This window comes from Danio aesculapii, chromosome 4 (genome assembly GCF_903798145.1).
Source record: "Danio aesculapii chromosome 4, fDanAes4.1, whole genome shotgun sequence".
NCBI classification, from domain to species: domain Eukaryota; kingdom Metazoa; phylum Chordata; class Actinopteri; order Cypriniformes; family Danionidae; genus Danio; species Danio aesculapii.
This window is the reverse complement of record NC_079438.1, coordinates 44,347,303-44,369,444: the sequence shown is the minus strand read 5'-3', so window position 1 is coordinate 44,369,444 and position 22,142 is coordinate 44,347,303. Positions and strand designations below refer to the sequence as shown.

The 22,142-nt window shown below is 33.3% G+C and overlaps 2 protein-coding genes across 2 annotated transcripts; one reads left to right on the top strand and one right to left on the bottom strand.

The window, feature by feature from the left end:
* Positions 1-715: 715 nt before the first annotated feature.
* Positions 716-9,674, top strand: cax1 (cation/H+ exchanger protein 1). The gene is made up of 20 exons (XM_056455078.1): positions 716-837; positions 1,600-1,755; positions 2,266-2,378; positions 2,498-2,606; positions 3,054-3,170; positions 3,263-3,324; positions 3,511-3,687; positions 4,624-4,809; positions 4,885-4,984; positions 5,323-5,464; positions 5,653-5,836; positions 5,910-6,009; positions 6,236-6,354; positions 6,460-6,497; positions 7,567-7,685; positions 7,758-7,903; positions 8,235-8,329; positions 8,416-8,494; positions 8,577-8,685; positions 9,404-9,674. The coding sequence occupies exons 1-20, from the start codon at positions 768-770 to the stop codon at positions 9,475-9,477; spliced, it is 2,295 nt and encodes a 764-aa protein (XP_056311053.1). The 5' UTR covers positions 716-767; the 3' UTR covers positions 9,478-9,674.
* Positions 9,675-9,743: 69 nt separating this feature from the next.
* Positions 9,744-21,637, bottom strand: klhdc10 (kelch domain containing 10). The gene is made up of 9 exons (XM_056455765.1): positions 21,326-21,637; positions 14,993-15,214; positions 13,809-13,963; positions 13,544-13,692; positions 13,289-13,373; positions 12,857-12,923; positions 12,702-12,749; positions 12,481-12,620; positions 9,744-12,155 (listed from the first exon to the last, which is right to left on the bottom strand). The coding sequence occupies exons 1-9, from the start codon at positions 21,429-21,431 to the stop codon at positions 11,946-11,948; spliced, it is 1,182 nt and encodes a 393-aa protein (XP_056311740.1). The 5' UTR covers positions 21,432-21,637; the 3' UTR covers positions 9,744-11,945.
* Positions 21,638-22,142: the final 505 nt, after the last annotated feature.

Sequence of the window (22,142 nt, the reverse complement as noted above, 5' to 3'; positions counted from 1 at the left end):
CAATACACAAAATTGTGCTTGTTACTGCTTATCAAAACCAAAACCTGAACATCAACTAATACTTCGTTAACGTTACATTAACACAGCAAGGGTCTGGAAAGTTGTTATCCTTAAGAATTTGTTGTTAACTTTAGGTCACAGTCCAGTAGAGAATTTAATAGCGTATTACTTACATTTTAGACGCAAAACTGTCAGTCAGTTTGTTGTCCAGTGAGTTTGCTAACAAAATCACGCGAGAAACAAACAACAGCACGCGTTACCAATCCTGAATGAATCGTTTCTTTGATGGAATCGGTTCAATGACTCAACAGTAAAGGTTTGTCGCCACCTTCTGACGTAACGATGTGGCACACAGGAAAAAGGTGACAATTAAAAAGTGAAATTACAAATTTAGTCCTAATATACTGACATTAATCCTAAATTATTTAGTTGCAAAAGAAAGACAATATAATCTTGTAATTCTATAATTAATAAATTATTATATTATATATGAAATTGTGAACGTGTTCTCAAACTGGTATGATTTCTTGTATTACTATGTACATATATTTATTTTTATTAGTAGTAGTAGAGTAGTAGTAGTATCCCATAAGTGCAGCTAAATTAGTATTTGAATAATATAAAATATTAACAAAAAACCCCAAAGTTAACATAAGAAGAGCAAGGCATTGCTGGAAAGCGCGCTCCCAGCAGGCGTCGGTGGCGCGCAGGCCGTGGCTACAGATGGGCTGATGGTGGAGGCGCGCGCCTGAAGCAGGAGGATCAGTATGGCTCACATCAAACCCACGATGTCCGTTGATGTGGAGAGTCGGAGGCGACGGTCCACCGAAAGCTCTGGTGAGTATTATAATCATCTTTACTTATTAAGAATCTCCAACCGTTTTAATGAAGCTCAAGACTTTATGCATCTCATAATGCGTTAATTAGGTAGCTTCCTTTCCATTTGCAACCTGGGTTTGTTTGTTGTGGTAGCTTTAGGCGATTTACCTAATCTGGAATAATGTTGAGATTTTTTAGTAATGGAAAGTGTAAGTTAAAAGCAGTTAGTAATTTTAGGATTTTTAGATAAATAGAAAATAAATCAGGTTTGTTGTTTAATAGTTGAAATGTGTCACACCTGTAAGAAGAGACACATTTCACCTGTTATACCAACAAAAAGTGTCTAAAGTTGCTGTTTTATTTCTTTAAATACTAAGAATTTGTATGTACAAACATAAGTGCAGTGGCATGCCAATAGCATGCTAAATGTTTTTTATTTAATTTGATTTTAATCTGTCACAAAGTTTAAGACAATTATTTAATCAGATCATTCCTCACATCTGAAAAAAATAAACTATTTATTCAAAAAATATTTTTGTGTCTATTTTATGTACTTATTTATAACTGTGCCTGCTGATTAGTTCTATTTAACGCCTTGATTTGCAATCTGACACAGTTGATTCACTGAGGATAAATGGGAATCTGATGTTCATGTGACAATCAGGAGTGTTTTGTTAGTTCCGCGCTGACTGGTTAGGGACTCGACCAAGTCATCAGATGACCATGAGAAACCCTGAAATCCACTGAAGCATTGATTTATTTTTTCTTCATGACCCGTAGAGCCCTTCTTGGACCATGACCCTAAAGGTCGCCGCTGTAGCTCCCAATGTGACAGACTGTGTGTAGCCGGAGCATATCATGAGATCCCAGATACTCCTTCACCCTGCACATCTCAGTATTTCGGACATTACACTCCGAAATGCCTCTCTGCCCACAGTGAGTATTTTAGTTTGTGCAATATTAGTGTTTTATTGTTACTTAACTTTATGAAAGAGTCACTAAACTCTCTTGAATCCAAATAGTTTACATGGCCCTGCAACAAGATATTTATGAAAACAACTTTTCTCTCTCGCTCAATTTTTTTTTTTTTCAACCTCCTTGCAAACACTGCAGTTGTGCAGTACAGACACACAAATAATTGATTTTACGCATGATGAATTATTAGATGACAAGTGTAATCCATCACTATCTTTGGTTTGCATTATTTTCTCATTATTCAATGACCTACAGTCATTATTCCTCAGTTTTGTTACCAGTCCACTAAAAGTTTGCAAAATATGCTTAAGATAAACAAAAGGTTATTTAATTTTTTTAAAAATGTATGCAAAAATCTGAAATATAATTTTAATTGTGTTTTTTTTTATATGCAAATGAATAATGAAATGAAAATCACATCAGCCATTTTATTTGTTTGTTAATTTTTATCCAAATATGATCTTTTCTCAGGGCATTCCATGCATGCACGATGCCCAGAAGACATTTGGCAGGAGGCGAGTATCAGAACCTCTATCCGAGCAGAAAATGAGGTGGAGGCACACAAAGTTGCCAACAATTACAAGGTGAGCGCTCATTATATAATCCTATTTCAACAGTCAGGAATGTTTCCAGAGTGGCTGAATAAGTGTGCGAATTTTTGAGATGACATGTTTCAAATGATTCGTTTATATCTGTTTCCCAGTTTGGTTTCAGGAAATGGAAGAGTCATGTAACTGAGCGACCAATCGAGGACCGATCTGATGTAGTTAAGGAGCTTTATTCTGAGCTCAACTATGTCAAACAACTTTCAGGTTAAAACATTTAACATTGTAAGGTCCTGTTAGATTATGGATTAAGTACAAATAATTTGTCAGTTTTATTGTTAACATTTAGTTATTAATAAAAATAAAAGAAATTTCAGGTTTATTAATATCAACACATGCAACTTTTGGTTTTAATTTTGTTTTATTTAATAACCAAGATTAATAAATGTGTTGAATAAAATATTTTTGAAGTTGGGTTTACTAATATTTTTAATGTGTTTAATATTAACAAATCAGAAGTGTTACCGGAAAATTAATGCACCCAAATAATTACTTGACATTTTAACTGCCCTTAAATGTTTCTGCAAATGAATGCTATTGCAATATAGATATAAAACTATATATATTAAAACAAATGGCATTAATTTTGAATAAACCACAAGTGCACCTTTCATCTCTGTTTAAGCATCATTTTAAACTCTCTTTTATTCTTAGGATCTCTGGTCACTGCTGGAAATATAGTATATGTGTTGCTTTTTGGGTGGTGGATCTCCTTGTTTTATTTTTTGGTTAGTTTGCTGATGTTTTTCACCATTGCTGGCATCCCATATGGTAAGTCAGGATTCATTTGTTTGTTTTTAGTCCAAATCAGTTACATTTTGACACTTATTCTCACTGGAATCTGACTTTTTGGTTTGTTTTAGGTAAACTCTGTTTGCAGCTGTCAGGTTATTTCCTATGGCCATTTGGAAAGGCATTGCAGAAAGTAAGTAAAAATGCATCTTCATGTTTCGGTATCACACTGTTAAATCACTTTGCGAAGCCCTAAATTAACAACGTTTATACCTGTAGCCTGTCTTTATGTTTACCATGTTGTAATTGATTTTAACTTAGTAATTTGTGAAACTTCGATTTTTCAAATCTGAATGTGATTTCTCTCATCGTCCTTCAGAGCAGCAGTCTGGTTAGGAAATGTTGTTTGAAATTCCCCCATTGTGAGGCCATTCCAGAGGAGGTGGATGAGGTGAAGGAGCCTTTCAAAGAGTCCACACCTCTGCTGCACACCGCTCCTGCTGTGACCAATGAAATCCCTGTGCCTGCACCACCCATCAAGCCCACGCGTTACTGGGTGAGACTTAAGGCAATCTTTTTTTTTTTTTAACTCATTTTGTCTAATTCACTTAAAAAAAGGCCAGACTGTTTAGCTGATCTTTTTGCGAACACTGCTAGCAGACACTCAAGTTATTGCAGGCTCATAGTCAATCTTATCAGCAAGACTTTTCCACATCTAGCCAATTCTTACAGGATGTTTACATTTCAAGCCATTTTCAAGCAATTCTTTTAAATGCTGTGTTAAAATTGCGCATTTGAATTGAATTGTAAAAATGGAACAACTGAATAAGGTTTGATTAGATTAGTTAACTTTATTGTCTACAAGTGAAAATTATTCTTTGGTTTCACCTCATAACCACATTAATGTTCACATCACAGAAAACAGGCAACGCAAAACAGTCAATTTCATCACAATCAATTAACCCTATTCATACTTAAAATCCAGTATTTAAAATTTTAATGTCTTTGTTATCTTGATATTTGCATTTATTCTGTGTTTTAATGCATTTTTATAATTGTAGTAATAAAATTCTTACTTTAATAATAAATATAATTATAATACAATTAATAATAAAGTCTAACTTCAGGGTAACATTGAGTTTTACATGCATTTACTCAGCCTTCACTTGTCCCATACCTGTTTGAGGGGCTTTTTCTGTTGAGCACAAAGATATTTTTAAGAATTATGGAAACCAGTAGCATTTTTCTATAGTATTTATTTTATCACTATATATGTCTATGGATACTGGTTTCCAACATTCTTCAAAATATCATTTGCTCAACAGAATAAAAAGAAAAGTGTATAGGTCTGAAACTGCATGAGGGTGAATAAATGTTCATTTTGGATGATCTATCCTCTTAACTAGATGATTACTGGGTTGAATTCCATAGGAAGTAAACAAATAAATAAATAATGAAATCATTCATATTTACCTCAATATTTTCTTCCTAGTGTCGATTAAGTACATATGTTTGGCTGATACTGGGTTACCCTCTGCTGGCTGTGGTTCATTGCCTGGCCATGTTCCTGTCCTGGATTATAGTGTTCACCATCCCCGTGTCAAAGATGAACGCCAGGACCTTAAGCCTCATCCTGCTCATGCCACCAGAAGAGGTCAAAGTTCGGAATGTAAAAAAGGTGAGCATGATTTTTGCTGTTGTATATCGGTTTGTTTACATTTTACTGACTGTTTCCTTGTCATCTGTCGTTTAGCCACAAGGCTGTGAGACCAGAGTTCTGCTTTGCTGTTACCGAGCCTTCAACTGGTACTATTACAAATACACTGTGGATGGGATCAATGTGTTTGCTGTCAGTATCCTTTGTCTATGGCTTTTATGTAATCTTTTTGCTTTAAAACGACTGTTACATGAAAGGTATTGGTTTTATTTAAAGTTTGTTTTTTAAACATTAAGGTGGGGGAGTTTGAGAAGATGATGATTAAAACATTAAATATAATTTAAATATAATTTAAAAAGACGTTTTAAAGTCAATTAACGACACAGAATTAATTTCACTGATATAGTTTCTATGTACAACAAGCGCATTTCACAAAAACAAAATTGGGATGCAAGTATTTGAATATGAAAACCTAATTCTGAAATGTAAAGTACATTTGTGAATGTATTAAAGCCCTAAACAACACTAATTCAGACCTGTTGCCGCTGGTTATCATCACTCTAATAATCGGCTATATGGACAGAGAGAATTACTTTGTGAGCTCAGAAGTAAAGTTTGCCACAGCATTGATCTCCATTATCCCATTGTCTTACTACATCGGGATGGGAATAGCAAGGTAACAATAAAATTCCTACTTATTCAATTATTATTTATTATTATTGTTATTTGTTAAATGGATTTATTCATCTATATATTATATAATATACTTTTCCTCATTGCCTTTTTGTAATATTTCTTCTATATTATGAATAAAGATAATTTATTAAAAAGAAATCTCTGTAAATACCTCTGTTTTCTCTGTAGTATTTCCGCACAGAGTAACTTTGCAGTGGGAGCGGTAGTAAACGCCACGTTCGGCTCCATTACGGAGATGGCCTTCTACATCACAGCTTTACTCCAGGGTCAGCGTGCAGGAAACCAGTGTTACGCAGAGATCGTCAAATCTGCTCTCACAGGCACCCTGCTGGGCTGCATCCTCTTCATACCGGTGTGATTCTACTTCAGAAATCTAGTTATACATTAAGAATAGAATTGTAACTGTGATATTGTGTGTGTTTTAGGGGATCTGTATGATCATTGGCGGCTTTAAACACAGTGAGCAACGGTTCAACAGCAGGTCAGCAGGTGTCAGTTCAGCCCTGCTCTTCATATCAGTAGGAGGTAAAGAATTCTCCTGAAATTTCAGTATTTACTCATTGTACACTTGTTTTAAATCTGTGTTTTGTACATTTGCTTATAACAAGAAGAAAGTTTGATTGACAGAAGTTCAAACTGCAGTGATTCAATCAGTTCCCAATAGTTCCTAATTGTTTTCTTGTTCATGAAGCCATTTGACATATTTTAATAGATAAAACTTTTGTGACCTTTCACGTCTCTCTGACCGCAGGTGTTTTCGCCCCCACGCTCTTTTCGAAGGCTTATGGAAATTTTATATGCGAGGGCTGCAACAACCCTGCTGGTAACATCTCAAAGCCCTTCATATGCAACAACTGCCACTACGACCTGGTGCGATGTGTACTTAATAAAATCCAAGTCATTTAGACATGCTTTTATGGATCTGTATGATGCAAAGCACAATAGTTGAACATACAACCTGATATTTTCCCACAGAGTGAAAACAACCGACCTCTGTTTTTGAGTCATATCGAGTGAGTATTCAATCACGCTTGTTTTTACAACATATAAACATTGAATGGGGTAAAGATAATAGTTGTCTTCAAATATCCCCAGATTATTAATTTAGTTTTAAAATTACATGTTTGGAATATGCAAATGAGGCATTTTTTTCATCAAATATGCACTAATTTGAATCAATTCTAGCACGATAATCTGAAAATTAAATGAAGTCAGGCGCAAAATTCTAGTAATATCTCATTTCTGGTTTTTACAGAGGGAATTTTGAGAATCTCTTTGTATCAATCTATAATAATACTTTTAAAATATAATAATATATTTTTATATATATCAATCTATAATAATACTTGGAAAAAACACCTTTTTTTAAAAAATAAAATTAATTTAATCAGAAAAATGTGGATATATTCTTCTGTAAACATCTTCAGAATATGCGTAGATCTGAATGAATCTGAAGTTTGGTGTATATAAATGATGCTGAAGTGGAAATTTATCTCATTTTGAGAAGACAACCTTCAAAAATATGCCCTGCTGTCCAAAAATATAGAAAAGCCTGAATTTAACTAGGCAAACAAAGGTAAGAGCCTCCCATTGGATAATTCCAAGATGGCCATGCCAGGATTCATCATGCTCAAATTGTAAAAGAATGGTTCAGGGAGCATGAGACGAAATTTCAACAGATGGGTTGGCCACCACGGAGTCCTGATCTGAACCCTATTGAGAATATTTGCAAGAAGACTTTGCACAGCGGATCCGACTCTCCCATCGTCAACACAACATCTTGGCGAAAAATGAATGCAACTCTGGGTGGGAATAAATGTTGTGACATTGCAGAAGCATATTGAAATGTCATGGCGAATACATGCTATAATCAAAGCTAAATGCAGTCCAATTAAATTATGGTGATTACTGGAGTACAACAAAATTAAACACTTAAAGGGGGTTTTCTGAACGTTTATTTTACATTAGACGAAAATAAAACTTTATAAAAAAAAGCCCAAAATAAAAAAAGACAGGATGGGTACATTAAAAAAAAAATCTGTGCTTTTCCCTGCAGTGTGTGAAGTCTGTGTCTGTTTTCAGGCCTTTAGTGTACACCGTCTCTGTCCTGTTGCCTGCTGCGTATCTGGTTGGGCTGATCTTCACCCTCAAGACTCATTCGCACATTTATGACATCCACGTCAGCGATGGACACTGTCACGGTGAGTGTTTGTCATGTTGAAGTCGAATTATGCAGTTCTGTGAGTATGATGCTTTTATTATGTTTCCATTAGTTATTAGTGATCATAGCGCAGTGGTTCACTGGTCGAGGACGAGAGCTTTAGTGGTGCTCATTTTGGCTACTGTATTGATGGCTGCTTGTGCTGATCTGAGCACCGAACACATTAAGCCTATCATATCCAACTCCAGTGTCTCACAGGTACGTCCATGTTTTTGATTTGTTAAATATTTTACAATTATTGTTTTTTTAAATACATTTTTGTATGAAATTTTATTTTGATTTGATTCTAATTTTTTATTTATACTTAATATTTTTTTTCTCATTTTACATGGAATTTATTTATTTACATTTTTCAATCTAGTTTTTATAATAGATTAAAATTATTGTAAAGTTTATTAATTTATTAAAATTAAAACAAAGTTATTTTTAAAAAATGTGCTTTATTTTAAAAAATATCTTGGAGTATTTTTTCCCTTTTTTTTCCACATATGGATATTTATGACATGATAGTACATGTATTTCGTTGCAGTATTTTATTGGAGTTACTATAATAGCCATGGTTCCTGAGCTTCCTGAGATAGTCAATGGCATCCAGTTTGCCCTTCAAAACAACATCAGTCTCAGGTTACAATAATTAAAATGCATACATCTCTGTTTTCAATACGTGATCTATATGTTCCTCTGATTGCTTTTCATTTTGAATCATTCAGTCTGGAAGTGGGAAGCTGTTTAGCAGTTCAGGTGTGCATGTTGCAGATCCCGCTACTCATCCTGTTCAATGCTTTTTACGTAAGTACAACTCCAAATAAGTGTAGCGTGGTTTCTCTTACTCTGTTCTGAAGTGTGATGCAAGTTCTTTGTTTCATCCAAGGATGTTGGATTCGTTCTCATATTCAGCGATTTGCACCTCTGGGCGAGCATCTTCAGCGTTATCCTGGTAAACTACATATTTATGGATGGAAAGTCAGACTATTTCCAAGGTAAGTATTAGTTGAACTAATGTTACAAAACCTTTTATATACGGAACATCTTTGTGAATTGTGCTTGATGGTCGCAATTTTACTTACACTGTATAAAAAGAACATCTTGGACATTCAGCTATAAATAACTGGCTTGTATTCCACTGAAAAAATTTAAATAAAAAATCAGTCATGCTGGTTTGAAGTTGACAAGCTTCATTCTGGGTGAACAGAAAGAATATAAAGTATTTTATTTAATTTTTTGCTTGGTATTAAACCTCTTTTAAAAACTCTTAAATTTACCTTCATTAAATATGCATAAAGCATAGAAAATTTGTGTCAACTTTTGAATGTGTGAAAATAAAACTTAATAAAATGTTTTAACATTCCCTGTAACAAAAATAAAATCCCATTAATTACTAATATGGGTCAAATAGTTTTTATTTTTAATTAAAAATATATATATTTTGAAGTACAATTAATGGGGTTGCACTGTGATCTTTTAATGCTTAATCCATGTCCTAAATGTGCCTTACAAGATTTTTGGGAAGTTGTTGTTACACTGAATACATTTTTCCTAAGCGTTTTATGTAAATCATGGTAAAAATACATGATTGTCTTTTTAATTTAAAAAAATCTGAGCGTACCGATTATAGTTGGGTAGGTTTTAAAGCTTTTAGTTCAGGCTTTGTTACACCTAAAAGAGATTAATTCCTTACTATGATTTGTTTTTGAACAGGAACGGCTCTGGTGGTTGTTTACCTCATTCTCCTGGCTTTGTATTTTTTCGCACCTGCTCCTCTTGGATGTTGAACGTTTTTTTTTTTGTTTTTTCTCCAATAATATTTTATTGTTGAAATGTTTGTCTTTTGTATAAGAATGTTTTCCCAAAGAATAGAAATCAATTCTTTCCTAGCGTGTGTCTAAAGCTGAAAGCAGTTTCACAATGTTTACTTAAATTAAAATGTGCACCAAAAAAATTAATTCACGAAAAAATATATATTTAGCTACGGATCATGATTTAATAAAATGTTTTGTATTCTATGATGTTACCCGTGTGATTAAATCCAACACATCCACCAGTTTGAACAAGTTTATTAATTTCTCAACAATAAAACACAAAACTGATACACGAGTTACAGGTAACCAATGAGAGTACCTTCAACATTTGCTGCACAACGGAGGCATTGAAATCCAGCTCGTCTCCAAACAAAATAAAAATAAAAATTAGATGTAGAGACTCCTGTCGCACCATGCAGACCCCAAAAAAATCCCAATGTGCTGCTAAAAATCCTGGAAATATCCAGAGTTGGTCTGCACATCACCATTCAGTCCTGATCCATGCAAACAGAAATCCAGTCATGCAGAAATGAATTCATTATTTTCTTTGAGGATATATATGTGACCTACATCCAGAGAAAAGCTATTTTGATGATAAATCTAATAAGGATGCACAGGGTGGAAATAATAGCAATTATGAAACACTTTTATTCCACTACATCAATTGCTGGTGCCTAATTAAGGTAGTCAAATGGCCACAGTTTCAAAGAAAAAAGGCAAAAAGCATGAACTCTGAACTCAAGATGCTGTATTTGGCATCATATTAATAGGTCAGCATAGTAAAGAGATGCTCCGCTACATTATTGCTAAATGACTTAACTGTACAGATTTACACAAGGCCTAAAATGTGAGCATTGTGCTGACCAAATATGAATTACTCTAAGACTTTAGTTTTAATTGTAAATGTATCAAGTGCTGAATGAAAATGTATGTACTAGAAGTTCTTGTACATTTTTGAGTTACATAAATGTAAAGTGCTTTTAGCAAGGCTTTGTGTCACGGTTATGTTTAGCACATTATCAGATCTTGCTTGGAAAAGGCACTGGATCAATTAAATGAGTGGCGTTGGCTGAAATGTCAATTTAAACATTTGCATGAGGGATAGATGGTCTGAGGAGGGAAAAAAAGAAGTATTTTATTTCAATAAAAGCGTTAAAAGTAAACTTAAGGAGCACCTTGTTCACAGTGATGGTTTACAAAACCAGGTGAAACATGGGAACAGCTTTGCTATGACTGTACAGCTTTGCTGAAACATTACTTGGTCTGGTGTTTGTGCCTTAAGTGCAGATCTGAGCAACAGCATCCAAATTAAAAATCCCACACTCTCAGTGAAGAAAAGGAAAACAAATAAATAAATCACTTTGTTAAAACATTCCACTTTTCAACACTGTTTTGCACCGTTTAAGTAAAATCCTTAAAGACAGTTTAAGAAAATGATTGAAATTTGCTGGTAACTTACTCATACTCAGGCCATCAAAAATGTAGTGATTATTTATTTCTTTTTTGAATATGAATCAATCATCTTTTGTGATTCAAAATGCTTTGAGAGTCAATCGTAATGCATCCAGGCAAAAGAAATTACCGGTGTCTCCTAAAGATGCATCAAACGATGAAGTAAATTGAAATTCATTTGTGCAGGAAACTGAATTGTGTTTATATAATATTAACTTTAATAATTAAAAACCTTGGGAAGAATACGACCTCAATGAGAGAATTCTGTTTTGGCTATGTGTGTTTTTAGTGCAAAGAATAATTAATTTCCATTTTATGACTGACGAAAGCCACCGTTTTAGATAAAATAGTGTTTAATGTTCTACTGAAGATTAAAAATAAATAAATAAAAACCAACTACATCTTGGAGAATGTGCCTGAGGGTGAATACATTTCCAGCGCATTTTCATATTTGCTTAATCCATTTAAATCACAATTCCAGGCATTAATAATTCTGAACAGCAGTTCTCCGAAGAGTTGCCTGTGAACTCTTATTAAATATTCATGCTGCAAATGTGGTGATTCCTAAAACTTAAATAAGTCTTTGACAGAAGAGGACACAATTAAGATACATCAGTAAAAACAACCCCCAAATCATCACTGAAGGCCAATAAATAATAATATTACAATCTCAGCAAAGCAAAAAAAAACCCACACATTCCAGGTCACTGACCCATAGTGTTGGAATCCTCTCTCTGGTGGATATTTAGTTTTGCAAATCATTAAAAGGTGCAAACGCAAAACAAAAAAAGGCATCCTACAGTTTTTGGTTTTAAGGCGAGACGTGTCCTTAAGTCGATCCGGTTGTTTCCATCCACATGTTGGCTTGAAGTGCCGTCGTCCTGCCAATGCTCAGCTTCGAAAAACAAAACTCTGAAGTTAAATTTAAAAAATGTACACATGTAGTAGGTACACAATCGGTCTCTCTTGCACTTGCAGCTGCCGCCTGTTTATTTTAAGCGTTCAATGAGTTCCTGGGTGAGGCCCAAGTTTAGCAGCTGTATGGGGGTGAGTTGGGCCAGGTGAGGGAAGGCCTTGAGCAGACGCTCCCAGCACAGCTCCAGCAGGCTGGGCACCACCAGCCAGATCTTAAACAATGAACCAGTCCGCTTATTCTCGTGGATGTTTACCACACCACCGTGGATGTACATGCAACCGGCCTGAAACAGGAGAGAAACTACATTTTAAACTCGTAAATAAAAAACAATTACATAAAAATTGCTATGAATGAACTTAAAGTAAAATAATCATAAAAACTAGAAGCATTGTATGAACTGAAAATTAAATAATTATAAACGTCAAACTTAATTCTTTCTTCTTTTGAATATTTATATTTTACTATATTAAAAAAATGAAAATGTATAAGGAAATGTACTAAAATGCATAAAATGAAAGCTATAATTACTTAAAAATCATAAATATATATTAAACTTATATATATATATATATATATATATAATAAAGTAGCCTCATGCATGTACTGACCGGGGTAACAGCAGCACAGTGGAAGTATGCAGGTTCAGGCATCACTGCTGGGAGTTTATGCCACTGGAACGTCTGCAGGTTGACTTTCCACAGGTCGTCCAGGATTACTTCACCATTATACCCTCCACAAATAAATACATCTGCCACAAACAGAAATCAAACATTGAGCTCTGCAAACCAAGTGACGGTAAACGAGCAAATCTTTCACAATATCAACTTACCATTTTTAATCTGCACACAACTATGACACCTCCGAGGCGCCGGGTATCCTGAAGAAAGAATAAAATTACACTGAATAAGCAAGGAAACCAAATTATCGGATGTCAAAAAGCTTAAAACAAGACATTTTTTTATTATTATTATTATCATCACTTACCTATTCTTTCATGAGGCTTTGTTGTGATTTCCTCCCAGGAATTTGTTTCAAGATTATATGCGTGTATCTGAGACAAACAATTAAGATATACAGCAAATTAAGTAGGATTTTTATAAAGATGTTTTCACATTGCATGAGCAAAACCCAAATAATAAAAAGAAGTAGTGTATATTAACTAAAAATTAAGCAAAAACTAAATTAAAAAAGACATTTTTATGATACACCTAAATGAATAAATAAAAAAACAATTATTTTAATTAAAATTTAATTTAATAAAAAATAAAACCACTAGCATTTATGAAGTTTTATTAATATAAACCATTAATATGTATTTAAATAAATACAACCTAAATAATTCCACAACTACAAATAACGAACATGCAATAACTTAAAATGGAAATAATTATTAAATATTCTTGCCAACATTTGTACCTTGTCTAATGGGTAAGAAGTCCAGGAAGTTCCTCCTCCCAGAATATATATCCTCTGTCCATCATGAGCAATCTCATGCCTGTATCTAGAGGAAACAAGTTAACAAGGAGGTTGACCGTATGTGCTTATAGACTGACATTTTAACTTAGTGGTGGCATGCATACATGGATTTAAATAATTATTTTAAATATACTATACTTCTCCAATAATCTTCCTTAATGATTAAACCCCAAAGGAAAGGTCAAAGTCACGTACCGTTCCTCAGGCAGGTCATCTGGAGGGTTGTTTGGCTTCAAGTGGATCCACTCACGTGTTGTCAGGTCCAATCTGTGGAGATCTGTGCTGTAGATGTAGCCTGTTGTGCCTCCAAATACATATAGAAAGCCGCTGATTATGGCCATCGCCTGTAAAATCAAATAGAAATCACACTTAATAACCAATGTAATATGTTTCTTAGAAGACAGTTGTTTATTATTATTATTGGGTTATATTACACAAATTTCTTAAAAGGTTTTTGTACCTGTCCATATATTCGATTGGGTTTCTTGCCCCTGCAGTTGAGGAGGGACCATCGTTTGTATTTAACATTGCAGACGTGAACGTCATTTCCATTGTTTTCCCCAAATGGGATTCCAGTCCCGCCGAATACAAGCAGGTTGTTTCCGTGCAAAACAGCTGTGTGCCATACAAATATGATGGTTAAGAAAAGTAAAAGGTTTAAAAAATAAAAATAAAATAATACCCGTGTTGGCATATGTTCTAAATAATAAAAATAACTCTTCTGCATACAGAACAACCATCATATAACAACTAAAATCTATCTAAAATACCACAAAACACTAAATTTACTAATTATCTAGCCAAAAAACAAAAACAAACAACAAAACACACAAATCAAAACCAAAAAAAGCATAAAGCAGATTTTTAAAAAAAGCACAAAGATCAAAACAAAAATGATACAAAAGAACCAAACCAAAAAAAGCAAAAGCAAAAAAAATAAACCAACTAAAAACAACAGGAAGAAAGAACCAAATATAAAAAGCAAACGCCTTAAAAACAATTAGAATAAAGAATACAGTCACAACTCATTTAAAACAAATGAAGGACAAACTACACACAAAGACAAACAAATATTTAAAACTGTAAAAAATAAAGACAAACCCAAACAATCACTATATAAATGATACAAAACAACGACAAACTAAAACTAACTTATTTACAAAAGAAACAAATAGAAACACAAAAGCAAACAAGCTAAAACAAAAATAAAATACACAATACAACAATCAAACAAAGGAAAAACTACACAAAAAACAAGAAAACCGCAAACAAACAAAAAAAAAAACAAGACAAAACCCAAACAATTACTATATAAAGATACAAACAAAGAACAAAAACAAAGACAAACTAAAAACTAACTAAATTATAAAGAAACAAATATAAACAAATCAAATTACCTAAACAACAGAGAATAAAGAAAATACACAGTAAAAAAACAAATGCCAACCAAATAAGGAAAAAATACAGAAAGACAAACAAATATTAAAACTGCAAACAAATAAAACATTCAAAATGAAGACAAACCCAATCACTATATAAAGATTACCAAACGAAACAAAAAAAAATACAAACAATAAATAAAAAATAAACACAAACCAAAATAAAGAGACCACAATAAAGACACCTGATATATTGGTATATTACCTGACATCGAAGCCAGTTCGGTGGGCATGAAACCCTCTGTGCGGATCTGTTGCCATGTCCCTGTGGCGAAGTGAAACCTCCACAGCTCCCTGAACAGTGGGTAATCCTCGTTTTCGGAGCCGCCAGATTCATCATAGTCGGGGTTGTAGCCTCCAAACACATAAAGGTTGGTGTTGTCAGCCACACATCGATGGCCGCTCCGGGCCGGAGGAGCTCTGTGACCTACAGAGACAGACATCAGCCAAATAGATGAAGAGACAAACACAGATAAACAGTTAGACAGCTCATTAGTGCCCACGATGATGGGTCCTCGCAGAGATAAATCAGTCCTTTGAAGACGGAAGTTAAGAAAAACAAGCTGTTCGCTGCTAGTCTGGAACTGAACTGTAAAGGCAAGAGATTATTCAAAGCAAGCATAATAAAATGTCAAACAGCTCCAGTGGACAGTTCTAGAAAGAAGATACACAAGTTGGTTCTTCACAAAGTGACCTGTGAAATGAACACTTTTAGTGCAGCTCCACTTGAAGCATCATGAGAAAAATTAAACCATGTTCATCCCAGGTTCATGTATCCTTAAGGCTACAAGTAAATACGAGTAAACTTCATGATCTCCAACCAAATTTATTACTTTAGAATTTGACTATGGACATATGTGAAAAGTAATTAAGTTCAAGAGTCAGGATTAGCCTAGGATGGAACAACTACACGAGTGACTTCAAATACAATATAATTCAACACCAAAAAGCGTGAGTACAGGTAAAAGCAAACAACGGCTAGCTAAAAACCCTTGTAAGCCTTCCTTTCTTGCCCAAGCCTGTTTTAATAAATATAATCTAAACAACATCTCACCTAAACACAATGTACAGCATCTTAGCTAAAACAACTAAATTGATGAAAAAAAAAAAAGATACAAGCATATTTTCATATTACAAAACAATAATATAAAATAACAATATAAAATATCTGTAATATTTATTTAATACTAAAATATAGCAACCATTACTGGGAAAACGTATTGGTATCTATTAAATTAATACAATAAATATGTGCTTTTAGTAATTTAGCATTGTATGAACTAAAAAAGAAATATTAAAATAATTATAAACGTCAAACTTAACTCTTCTTTAAATATTTATATTTTACTATATTAAAAATGACAATGTATAAGGAAATGTAATAAAATGCATTAAATGAAAGCTATAATTACTTCAAAATCATAAATACATTAAAATAAAAATATATATAAATCAATTCAAATTCATTTTATTACATTTCCCTAAAAAAAAAATATAATAAAAGTATTTCTTATTATTAAAATGTATACAATTTTATTTATACTATAAACGCATTATATAACTTAGATTTGATATTACATATTTAAATAAAACTACATATTTCAGGGCTGCACGATATAGGAAAAATCTGACATTGCGATATTTTGTTTTGCTGAGATATATATAGCAATACAAAAACAATTAAACAATTTCACCAGCTTGAATATCTTTATTGTGAAAAATCATTCATTTAGATTAGTTGGGTGTATTTCGTAAGAATGTTAATAATGTATAAAAATTAAATTACAAAAAGTATTACAATAGAGCAAAGAAAAAAGTAATAAACAGTTATTTATGGTTTTCTGGAGTCAAACAGTATTTAAATACAGAAATTAGTTATGTAAAATGACACTGTAGTCTTCGTTGTATTAATAAATCAGTATTTTTCTTCATTAAAAGTTTTGTGCCTGACGTCATTGTGCCTGAATGCTTTACACTTTCTTGAAGTGCCTTTAAAACACAGCAAATGATAAAGTTTCACTCTGCTATGCTTATATGTTGCAATGACTCCACAAATCTCATGTATACTCAATTGTTGATAGACTATCTTGTGATGTGACTTTTGCAGACACATAAATTGCAATATCGATTGCAGAAACGATATACGGTGCAGCCCGTTTATTACCAAAAAAACAAGCAGCAAGCACAAAAAAGCTAAATTACTATTTATTTTTTTTAATTACGGCATACAAAAACTTTGCTAATGCAAGATCCAACTCTCTTAAAAAAAAATAAATAAATAAATAAAAAAATTCTATGACGTACACTTTCTGCAGGCCACCAATCTACACAGCAGTGCAAGCTAGCAGCCTCACCCTTGCAAATTCCTGCCAATAAATTTGCCTTGAAACCTGGACGCTGCACCTGAGCAAAAGCATCGCAAGGATGAGCAACACACAGACAGGGGAAACTGAAATTATAGAACATAAAAAAAAATGGACACAAATCAATATAAAATAACAACTAATGGATCAATACACATCCTTAACTCACAACCAGGCGACACTTCTTTTATTTCTTTTTTTAACACACAAGCCATCCTGCCCCAGCTTCGCCCCCAATAAAAGGCTTAGCAGAAAGAGACCTGACAAATAAAAGCAATGTTGTTTTTTATTAGTATTATTTTCTTAACACCACAGTGAAGAGCAGTTTTGAAGAGAGGGACAAGCATGGGGAAGGTCTCCAGATTGTTATGTGGGTTTCCTTTGTTTTTTTTAAGTTCATTTAAAGGCGGTCCATTCGCCTATTACCCACCTTCTCTTAAAAACTGTTAGGGATCCGCAGACTGGGGCTGGGATGGCCGAAGATTCCTTCGAGCTTGTATCCAGCTAACTCTCTTCTTAGAGCCTGTTACCACAATTACCGCAGTCAGACAGAACAACAAAATAACAACAACAAAAATGGACAATGGCAAAACGAACAGAAACAGAAACAGACAAACACCCTGCCCATCACTCGAGGCTCAACAAATGGCTTTTGCACTGTCACACATACCAAGATTCAAGCAATCAGTGCAATTATCATGAATATATCTGGACCACAAAGCAGCATGAAGATCCTTTGGTGCATAACCAAGAGAAACATAAAAACACATGTACAACTGCAGTCTTGAAGTGATGACAAGGAAACAACGATGCTAAAACAAAACCGCATATATTGGAATTTGGCACTTGTTGGGTGTCAAAAAGAAAAGGGGGATTAATAGGGATCCAAACAATAAACATAATACAATTTTTAATGTACATTATAAATGTGCTCTATTGAATTATTTTAATTCTACCGAGTAGGCCTGTCACAATAATCAATATATCGACTTATCGCACAACACATGGACATTACCTCAATCATTTTTGGTGATGCAATGTACAGTATATTGCTCATACATAAAAAACAGTTCTAGCAACATTTTAGCTGATTGCACAACATCCCCATCTCGGTCAGTGTCAGTATGGTTAAAAAACACTATAAATTTACTATAATTTACTATATTTTCATGTGGGTGTCTGACAACTGAAAGTAGATCTAGTAGCAGATATCGCAGCCTCTGTTACTTTTAACCTTTTTTTTTTTTACATTTATTATTATTTATTTGTTTAGGATATAAGTTTTACATTCTGATTCAAATACCGAATTATTAAATTGTTCAAATGACTATAATTAAATGAAATATTCTTAAGAATCAAATATTATGTGCTCTTTGAAAGAGTGTACATGCATAGTGATGATGTTATATTGTCATTCTGGCATTATATAATGTCTGTCATAAAATGGTTTTAAAATGACAATAATATCGTTTATCGCAATATATTTTGGAGCAATATATCGTACAACAAAAAATAGATATCGCTACAGGCCTACTACTGAGCATAATGTAACAACAATTACACTTTTTTTTTAAAACATGGTTTAAAGTTACTACAAAGGTCATTTAATGTAGCAATGGTTTCAACACCAACATTCTTAAATACATCAAGAATCATTTAATGACATTAAACGTCTATTTAAGAATCACCCCAATTACAAAATACTACCTGCAATTAAAATCTTTGTACTTTTGATTAGAAAGACTATTATTCAAACTACTAAAGCAGCAAGATGGACTTAATTGTTTAAAATTGGTGCAACTAAACAATTAATCATGACTGTTCAGTGAATGACTAGATTTATTATACACACACAGCCACCCATACATGTATAGAAATTGTTTTTTATATATATAAAATATATACCAAAATTATATATAAATAATAGCATTTAAAATAAATATATATGTGTGGGTGTGTGTGTGTGTGTGTGCTTGCATTTATATATGCATAAACATGCATAGTGCATGAACACATTATGTAAATACAGACTTTTGCATGTGATTAGTCATAATAAATCAAGAAAATCATTTTTTTTTTAATGCAATTCAATTCTGATCCCTAATTCTAATAAATTTTTAAAAAAACATGTCCGGTAAATCAAGTTGATCTCACACTATGCGCTGATCTAGGCTTTTTTTCATCACTATCCACTGTATGAAAGCAATCCAATGGAATGTATTGGATTGAGGAAATACAAGTCAAAAAATTAACAAGGATCTCCTTTATGTTTTACAGAGTTTGACAACTGAACTGAATTAGTTTTCATTTAATATAACTTCTTTGACAATCTACATTGTAAAAGGTGCTACGGAAATAAAGATGAATTGAGAAGAGAAAGGACTATACGGATTTTGCATACAAAACATTGTTATCATTATTTCAGTCAAATAGTTCAGAACGCAACATAACATTTATTTTAAATTAAGAAATTGGTGTTTTTACAGTTGGTTTTTACTAATTATATTACTTTTCTAGGCCTGCATGTTAGTGCACACACACACACACACACGCACACACGCACGCACACACACACGCACGCACACACGCACGCACACACGCACAAATAAAACAACCCTTGATATTTACAGCTTTTCCAAGCCCACTGGAATTTTGTTTAATACACAGTGTTGAAATGTCTGGACTCTGGATTCACTGTTTGGAAACAATTGAAAAACCTGATAACTGGTATGCATTCTCAAAATATGAAAAAATAACAAATAAAGAATAATCATACAATAAATAATTAAAAATGCACAACCATGACAGCATGAGCCACTTCTGCACCAAATAAAAAGCAGATCACATGACTTGATTTGAGGTTTTTAAGACTGCCATATGCAAAAGGGGCTGTCAGCAGAACCACTATCAAAATACATCTTCAGAACATCCTTTGTGTACAATTTAACTCACTGAATTCTTCGTATTTCTAGATGCCTGCGTTAAATGCATTCACTACATTCGCTTTATATTCTTCCCCAAGTCTAAACATCAGTTAATCACTCATTATATATAAACAGGAAGGAGGATGCAGAAGGCTGGAGCTGCAGGCTATTCGATGGGTGGCATGAATATTATTAAATGTCACACTGCAAAAAATGCTGTATTACACTACATCCGCCTGAAATTATCATGAGGGTTTGAGTCTAAATGCTGAAAGAGTTTTTAGAAAGCAACTCATACGGGTGTTTGAGTAAAACCAGACTGCATGACAGAGCTGGCGTTTTATTTACTTATGGAGTTGTATTTACCCATGTGCTGATCTGTGCCACTATTTAACAATCCAAACACACGGCCATGTGAAATATATCTCAAAACTATAAACATTAACATTGAACTCAATGTAATTTATGTAATCCTGGTCACATGTATTGTTTTACTGGTGGTTTGCATCTACAATCACTTAATGCACAACATTCAGACATTTGCATTTAATCTAGAGATAAATATTTATGTTATACATTTATTTATTTAATGCTCATTGCAACAAGATCGTAAACAAGTTTGTTCTTTCAGACCTGAAACAAATTGACCTGGAATTAAAGGTGAAAGTTTAAGAACTAGCCATAGTTAGAAGCACATTTATTTATATATTAGCCACATTTGCACTTTATAAAAGCATTACAGTCTATAAAATCATAATTTAACAGATATGATTGTAGAAAAACAAGCCTTCGGTTAAGGAGATGCTTAATAGACTTCACTTAAATCCACTTTACTTCAATTAATTCGCTTATAACTCGTTACAAATGCTAATATCACTTCGTCAGCTCCAAAAAAAATTTGTGTTGACAGCTGTGGCTAAAATGCAAATGAAGTTGTCAAGCTAACCATATTTAACGCAAATTTGGTGACACCAAAGCCACCATCAAATAACGACCACAAAGCACGAGTTAAGGAAAATATGAAATATAATAAATGTAATAACTGCAGATGCGAATTGGACAGGTTTGTTTTCAAAACAAAGCCATTGACGTTAGCGACCAGGCTAATGCTAGATGCTAGGCAGCGCGAGAGATGGGCAATATAAAATAACGTGTGCTTAATTTTCTCATAAATGTTACACAAAAAGCGATTGCGTGGAAGAAATGAGTGATTTGTGCTTATTGCAAGCTGTTAACTGAGATCTCACTGACCTGCGGCTCTTAGCGGAGGCCTTCCAGACAGCCGCTCAAACTGATTGAGTCTGTCCGGGCTGTGGGCTCCATCTGCGCCAAACATCCTATAGATAATATTGGACATCGCTCCAGAAATCACGCTGAAATCATCCACCTACACGCAATGGCAAACTGCACGGCTTCCTTCAACAGACACAGGCGAAGCGCAGGACATAACTCAGCCCATTCTCCCCGGAACGAGACGCTGAAATGAAATAAATGGATCTGGCCGGGTCTCCTTTGAAATGAACGTGAAGGCAGAAACGCTGGTGGAAAAAAATAACCTCCAAGATGGCCACATAAAAAAACAAGCTATGAAAATAATCAGAACATAATTAGTTGTGTTTTTTACACCTGTCATAATAAAAGTCTTGGTGATCAAACATTATGAAGGCAAACATCTTTATGCTTTTCTTTTTTCTCTTAAGAGATTTCCTTGTCATACGTCAACAGAGCTACATATCAAATGCCACAAATTAACTATTTCCAAATTAATAGTTGTCTAGATGTGTCCATGGAAACAGGATACAGTCTGGAAGACGAAATCTGCAAAAACAATAAATAAATAAATAAATAAATATGCAAATTAATTCATTCATTCATTAATTCACAAATTCCTGCATAAATAAAAAATATATAAATGTGCAAATATATATATATATATATATATATATATATATATATATATATATATATATATATATATATATATATATATATATATATATATATATATATATATATATATATATATATATATATATATATATATATATATATATATATATATATATAT